The sequence below is a fragment of the Xiphophorus hellerii genome, chromosome 3 (assembly GCF_003331165.1).
Source record: "Xiphophorus hellerii strain 12219 chromosome 3, Xiphophorus_hellerii-4.1, whole genome shotgun sequence".
In the NCBI taxonomy this organism is placed as follows: Eukaryota; Metazoa; Chordata; class Actinopteri; order Cyprinodontiformes; family Poeciliidae; genus Xiphophorus; species Xiphophorus hellerii.
In genome coordinates, this window is record NC_045674.1 from 9,563,286 (window position 1) to 9,571,113 (window position 7,828).

General features: G+C 41.0%; 1 protein-coding gene across 1 annotated transcript; it reads right to left on the bottom strand.

Annotated features, from left to right (window-relative positions):
* Window positions 1-244: 244 nt before the first annotated feature.
* pou3f1 (POU class 3 homeobox 1) lies at window positions 245-3,717 on the bottom strand. The gene has a single exon (XM_032559236.1). The coding sequence runs from the start codon at window positions 3,494-3,496 to the stop codon at window positions 2,369-2,371; it is 1,128 nt and encodes a 375-aa protein (XP_032415127.1). The 5' UTR covers window positions 3,497-3,717; the 3' UTR covers window positions 245-2,368.
* Between the last annotated feature and the right edge of the window lie 4,111 nt (window positions 3,718-7,828).

The following is a 7,828-nucleotide window of genomic DNA, read 5'->3' on the forward strand; positions in this document are numbered from 1 at the left end:
GCAACTCTTGGGCCTTTAAGAGTATTTTTCTCTCTCTTTATCTTTAGTTGATTTAGCGCCTGCAGGCATTTTTCTCTGCCAGATCAAAGAGTCGTTACAATTCTCCCTTCAAAGCCTAAAACATGTCATCTGATAGTTTATAGAGGGGGGGTGAAGCTAAATGAAGAATGCCTATCTTGGCCTTTTCCAAACGAACCAGAATAACAACATAGGAGTACCACAATAAAAAGACAATAATTTCGTATTAATATTGCACAATTTAATTCTGCGTTTTCACAAAGACTTGAAGAGCGTCACAGACTGAAGTTAGCAGGGAATGCCTGAGGTAAAATAACTGTTGTCAGTTCCCTTAAACAGCACATGTACACACAGCTTCTGCTTTCAAACGATGCTTTGTTACATAATCAATCACTGCACCTAAAAAATTAATAATAGAAAAACAGAAAAAAAAAAACAGTCTGATCTGCCTCAGCTTCATGTTCATTCTGTTTGCCTGATGATGCTGTACAATAAACGGTAACAAAACAGCGATTGCTTTGGATTCAAATGAAGACAAAAGACCATTTCTTGTATATATGTTTTATGTAAGTAATAAAATATTACTATAACATAAATATAAATGTGACTTTGCAGTCTACATTTAGCAATCAACAAACAACCAATGTCATAAAGAAAAAAAAGGAAATCCACAACAAAACCATCGACAGAGCTAAACAAACAAAAAGAGCTCCAAACACTTTTAAGAAATAAATATTTATATATATAAATGGTCAGATCCATAAATGAAATCATATTAAAATATCTTCTTGGAATTAGTAAGTGTACAAAACTGCCCGGAAAGAAAAAAAGAAAAGAAAGAAAAACAAACAAAAACAATATCTCAGAACAAATACAAGTTTACATATTGGACATATTTACAGATCGGAAATAATCCTGGCAACATTTTCTCTAAAACGTTTCTTTTTATTATTATTTTTTTTTCTTGAAAAAAAAGTACCCCTCATTAGTGTTGAAAAGCACTGCTGTATTATTTATTTTCATTATTTTTTATTATCATTAATTTTTTTTTTATCTGATCCAACATTGAGAAATGACACAACGAATGAGATTTTCAGATTTCCTTACAAGTCGAAAGAGAACAAAATAAATAGATTTAAAAAACCGTTGTTTTTTCCCCTTTTTCTCCGAGCACAGCCTTCTAAAGTAATACAGGTTTTCTATGGGACGAAGGTAATTGGTAGAGATGCAATCAGATTCAAACAGCAAATCATGTACAGGCGTGATATATTCTACAGTTACCTGAGTTATTCTTCGGTTTTATTGTTAGACCAAATGTTTTCTTGAAATGTTTGAGTTTTAGCAGACTAGCAGACAGTTTCGGTGACAGAAACAACACTTTTATAAACAAACAATAAAATAATAATAACAATAATATTAGCGGGAAAAAAATAAGTGCTCCATGCAAAGAATATATTTTCTAAAAAGAACAAAAACAAAATGCGAATTTAAAAATAAAAAAGCAGAAATTTTAGCGTCTGATGCTGTTTGCACATTTCGACGTGATCAGTTGGAAAACTTTTTATTATTATTATTTATTTATTATTTTTAAGGCATGCCCTCAGAACTTTAAACGTTCTGTTGCATTGGACTTTAACTGTAAATGTATCTGACAGATGTTTAATTCAAGATTTTCCAACACTTATCCACCATCAAGGAAACAGGAAAAACAGCAAACCATTAAACACAAAACAAACTGCTCTGATGAGCAAATGATGAGCAAAATTCAAAACACTGTTTTTGCAGGTAAAGACACTTAAGTTAAAGTATTTGCAAAAAGACATAAAAAATAATTATATTATAATGACAGTGTGCACGCATATTCAGAAATCTGGTTGAGCAGTTTGAGACTGAAAAAAGCACAAAAAAGTTCATTCAGTGTGATCCAGTGTCTCCAGTGTTAATCATTTTTCAGACGATCACCTCATTCTAGTGATGTCCAAGAGTTCATGGTGCACCAGGAGGAGGAGATCGAGTCTAACATTTCAGTACAGCCAACTTTTACTTTAGATATATTTTCTCCCCTCTTTGATTTTGGTAAATAAAAGATATTTGCTTCAATTTGAATGCGCATGGAATCAGTTTTAGCGATTTTTTTCTGTTTCCCTATCATGTTCCCCTCTGATTTTTATATCTGATTAACTTAATCTCCGAAAACTAAATGGAAAAACTGATCTTGTGTTTTTTTGTTTTTTGTTTTTTTTTTCTCTCTCTTCCTATCCGGAGAACAAAAGTTCAACTTAAATACTGTAAAGCTCCATTGTCCCTTTCCTTTTTCCTCTCTAAATGCTCGGATTGTTCATGAAAACAGTCACTGCACAGGACTCTGTAGTGTGCGGTGTAGTGGAGGGGTCTCTGCCTGGGAATATACGTCCTCCATATTCGGGTGCGGGACCCCCACCGGTGTCATTCTTTTCTCTTTTTGTCTTCTGTTGCAAAACCAAACGCGGACCACCTCTTTTTCCAGCTGCAGAGTGCCGGCTAAAGTGCTGATTTCGTGAGCGGATGGCTTTGGGCATTTCAAGAAGTGGTTCTCCAGCGCCCCTTTCACCCCAACCTCAATGGAGGTCCTCTTCTTTCGTTTCCTGCCCTGCGCGGCGATCTTGTCCAAATTGGTGGGGCTCCCCGTGTTCGAGTCTGTCTCCTCTAGCCACTTGTTAAGCAGTGGCTTAAGTTTGCACATGTTCTTGAAGCTGAGCTGCAGCGCCTCAAACCTGCAGATAGTGGTCTGAGAAAAGACGTTTCCGTACAGGGTGCCTAAGGCCAAGCCCACGTCCGCCTGCGTAAAGCCCAGCTTGATCCGCCGCTGCTTGAACTGCTTGGCGAACTGCTCCAGGTCGTCGGAGCTGGGCGCGTCCTCGTCCGAGTGGTCCTGGTGGTGGCTGAAAGCCTGCTGGGGCGACTCCATCTGGTTATCGTGGCTGCCTGTCTCGTCGTGCAGTGGATCCCGCATGCCGTGGTGCAGGGCGCCCGGCTGTGGGCTCAACATCGCGTTGAGGTTTGTGTATCCGGGCTGGGAGTAGACGAGCGACTGGTGACTGTTAGAAGCCGGGGACAGCGGGGACAGGTGGTGAGTAGTAGCGGGCGCCCACGAACCGTGGTGCGCGCTCTGCGACTGCTGGTGCACCAGGTGAGATCTGTGGTGGAAGCCGCTGGTCAAGTCCTCCCTGCTCGCCTGAACGCTGGCTTTGTGCTCCTGCTGACCGATGTGGGTGCCACTGGACCAGTCGGTGTTGGAGGTGGGCAGCCACTGATGGTGCGTCAGGCTCATCGGATGCCCCGTATTGGTGGCCGCGAGCCCCTGCAGGTACTCGTGGTGCATCATTTTTTGCACTTCTCTGTAGGTCGTCCCCTGGTGCATCCTGTCCGAATCCGGATGCATGAGCGGGTTGGACGGTAAGGAGTTATTCCTCGGGATGTACTGAGCTGTTGTCGCCATGGCTCCAACTTGGAAAACTGACGAGCGCTTCGGAGGTCTCCGAGCTTTAGAGCCAAAAACGCAACAACCTGCTCTGGGAGGTCTTCGGGAAGAGCGAAGACACGCCTCCCCTCGGCTTGTATTGGCTCCTCTCCGACTCAAGCCCACTGGAGAGAAACTCAATAGGCGCACGCTTTCAGAGGACGGCGTGCGCGATGGATGGAGGTCCGGTGTTACATATGTTAGAGAAAAAACATATGTTCTACTTATGAAATGTCTCTTTGAGTTTCTGTGCGCACCTGCTCACAGACTCTGCGTGTCTTCTAAATGTTCTCGGTGTAGAAGGTGAGCAGGAGCTGCAGCAGCGGGGTCTGATTGGGTTTCCACAGGTTCGGATCGGTTGTTTTGCAAATAACCACGTGGGGGAGTACGGATATCTTTCTGAAGGGTTGCCCCCCCTCTGTCTTTATCACACACACACACACACACACACACACACCCACACACACACACCCCTACACATCTGCACACACTCACACACACGTGCACCTTTATAATAGGTCACTGATGATTATAGCGCTCCTCATTTTAAACAGATTATGAGGCGCGATCTTCTCCAGCTCTGCAGCCTCCCACACGACGAGAGGCGCGCAAATAAGCTGATGTGATGCGTCTGTGAGCGCTTTAGAAAGAAGAAAAGGTGTGACAAATTTGAGAGCATTTCCTCTGTTTCAAAAGCCTCCACGTCTGTCATTTATTTGTATTGTCTCCAGTAATTTTCAGTGTTGTAAGACCTCATCACTTAGTTATGATAGGCCAAGATGCACGCTCTCTGTTTGGGGCTCTTTTCTCTGACTCTCTGCAGCATGCAGGTGAAATGTTGAAACAGGGAGTATTCACATTATTCGGCTCCAGCACCCATTAAATTTGATAACCTTATTTGAGAAATATTTGTTACAATGTATATTTAACAATATAGAAGATAAGGTTTTATAATGTAGATTTATTTGCCCTTCCGTCTCTGCAAGTTTTGAATGTCACTCCAACTCTAACCTCTACAAAAAATATGACAACAATATAATTAAGCTCTTGAAATTGTGTTATAGATTTTAGTTTTGATGTGCCACTCAAATACTATACGTGCCCCCCATCCGGCCACCGCTTTAAAACTTTCTACACGTGCCCCCAAATTGTAGGACCTTATTTTTAAATGTAGGTGAAATTATTACTTCCTCGTGATCGTTATCTATAACAAGACAATCTAATTTAATTTCAACATAATTCCCGACTAGATGTTCTACTCAACTCTTGTAATGCTTTTCAAATATCATTTATCGTTTGAAGCATTGCAACTTAAAGAGATAAATCTCTTGTTTTTTTTTTCCTCCTCCTGGCTTACTCTTCTCTTCCTCACCCGGTTGATCTGATTATTTTTCCCTTCACGTTTTGTCCCAATAGCAAATTACCAATTCTATGAATTGCAAAGCAGCCTCAGAGACGCTGAAGGGGTAGAGAGAGGAGGGGGAGGACGTGGCGGTGGTGGGGATGCAAAGATTGAAAGGGATCTTTGCAAACACAATCACGTTCTTAAATGGAAATGCGGGGCTTTAAACAAATCTTACATCTCTCCCCTTCCATTCGCCCAAAACTCTGCAATCAGGCGCATGTTCCGCTCCTTCTAAAACAGGAGCTGTTTTTTGGGGAAGGTCCCATTTTAATCATTCACCTAAAAGCAATGTGGGTTTTTTTCCCCGTTTTTATCTCAGCCCCATGCGACTGTTCCTTTTTTCTCTTTACAGGAGTTACTCGGCTCTGGTGTTCATTTTAATCCGGGGCTTCATGACTAAACGGTAAGTTGTCTCTTTTCTGCTGTGGATGCGTCCTCGCTGTACCCTTGTCTCCTACGCTAACAGTGTGGTGTGCATGTGTGAAAGTGTGTGTGAGGGGGTGTGCGTTTGTGCTCAAAATGTTGGCCGGGTCACAGGTGCTCGTCATCATCTCCGGAAAGGCGTGGTTTTTGCCCACGCGTCCTTTATATATTTATTGGAATAAGTGGGGGACACTCTTCATGCGTCTTCTTACAATTTATCAATAAGTAAATCCAATCTGTTAACTCGTGATTTTTTAAAGAGAGAAATCAGTGATCACTGTGCGACACTCGTAAAAACACATTAAAAATGCTTAATTGAATGTGTAAATTGACGGGGGGGGGGGGGAGGGGGGGGTATGGAATACTGTTGTCTGCGATGCAATCATAAAATAAGGCTTTTAAAAATGTAATTAGTTGTTTGAGTAGAGTACGGAAATATTATAAAAATGAGAAAGCAATATATAATATTGATATTTCGAGATATTCCAAACAGCAAACTTCTTGGAATCTGTGCGTAAAACCCCCGAGAGATCCAGCGTGTCGCTTGCTCTGAGGGACCCGCAGCTCCACGCAGCTCACAGTTAATAAAGACGTTTGCCATTCAGTCACTCTTGTCTCCTCCAGTCTATAAAAAGCGCTGGTTTCTGTCACACAGACCGAGGCTTGTGCTTTGCCATGCCAGTGACGAGCTGCTGGAAAAGAGAAAAGCTCCAGATGCTTTGGGCCCTTTTTTGCAGGGGGAAGAATACGGCCTTGTTGTTGCGCTGAGGTGCATTTTTGCCAGGACGCACAAGGTTTCCATGGTGCGCCCGATGAAAGGGGATCACACAAAACTCAGCTGTGAAGGGACGGGCCGCTCCGGCAAAAGACGGCTGCAAATGAGCGCGATATGATGGGTTGAAAAGAAAAAAAAAGTGTATAAAAGATGAAATTACAGAGCGCTCCGAGTGTGAACCGCGGAGATGAGTGTTGAGGAAGTTGAGTGACCTCCTTTAGGAAAAATAAGTGTTCTTTGTATCTATATGACATCATGATTTTATGATTTATTCTTGACTTTTTGCCAGTTTTCCCTATGATACAGATGTGGGAATGCGTTACAGAAAATGAGAAAAGCGGAACGAGTTGAGACTTGTAATTCAAACTGTATGTTACGTTTTTATGTCCAAATTATAGTTTCGATATATTTTGCATCAATATTTCACTTAGGTATGCAACTATTTTCCAGTTTCTGTAATTTAGGAAATTTAGAAAGCATTTATAGCAGTCGTCTCTTAACTTATACCTTATTATAAAGCAGTTATTGTCAGGAGACAGGAAGTTCCTCTCATTTCCCGTCTGCTTTGGGATGTGCAGAGGGAAAAAAAAACATGATAAAAGCGTCTAAAGAGTTTCTTAAACTGTCTTTGCATTTTCTGACATTTTCAGATAGACGATAAAAAAAATAAGTCAGAAATCAATTTTAAAATAAAATGAATGAAATGCAGTTTCTGAATTTGCGGCTTTTAAACCGGCTCTGACGCGTAAATCTATTTTAATACAGACCAGTGGCGTCTCTAAGGGGGGGTCGGATCGGTGGGGGCCGGAGGCTTTGGGGCTACAATCTCGTACTAGCAAGACGTCTTGTTAGAGAAGACATATTATTTATTTATTGATATCATATTTTGATTCTTTTATTTTTTTAAATTCAAGATTTTACATAATTATTCTCACTTTTTCAGTAAATCATAATAAATAAAGAATAAATTTAAACCTATAACTCAAAAGATTATAATAGAAAAGAAAAGGGGGAAAAAGTGAATTTACCACTGACAGATGTACTTTTCTCCAATAAATTGACCCCTTGAGTGCCCAGATTCATATTAGATTCATTCAGTGAAGGTATTGAAAATTCTTGGAAAACATATGTACAACGGTCTTGTGCAGATCTAAGCATTTCATCCCAACTGACAACTGAAAGACCAACCAATAAGACCATTTTTTGGCATTTAGATACAGCAGAAGTATAAAAAAAGTGAAGAAAAATAAATAAGCATTCAAAGGAAAAAATAGGCATCTGGTCAGAAACTGTTTGCCAAAATACAACCATATAGGTGGACTTTCTAAGAGCATAGGACAAAAGGTAACCATAGCCACCTGGGAACAGAGTATGTTGAGGGTCTGCCAAGAGGTCCCCTCTGTTTGGTCCCTTTGAGCTCCAGCAAGTTCTAGGAATGTAGTAGAGATTCATTGCAACATCAGAATAAAACTCCTGTATTTCTCTTATGACTTTCAGTTTTGATGTGCTACCTCATGATTATAAGTGCCCCCCCAACCCCACCGATCTGGTCACCCCTTTTTAAAACTTTCTGAAGAGATCCTTGATTTGTACTCAGCCTCACTGCAGATCAATAATCCTTTTTCGTATTTCCAGGGGGAACATTTGGGACAGCAGCAGGAGCGTGTTTGGATGTTAAAATTCATGCGATGTACCTCCTGCAGACAGT

Excerpts from the sequence above, each read along its gene's own strand:
- pou3f1 (XM_032559236.1), bottom strand. The coding sequence starts at position 3,496 with ATGGCGACAACAGCTCAGTACATCCCGAGGAATAACTCCTTACCGTCC.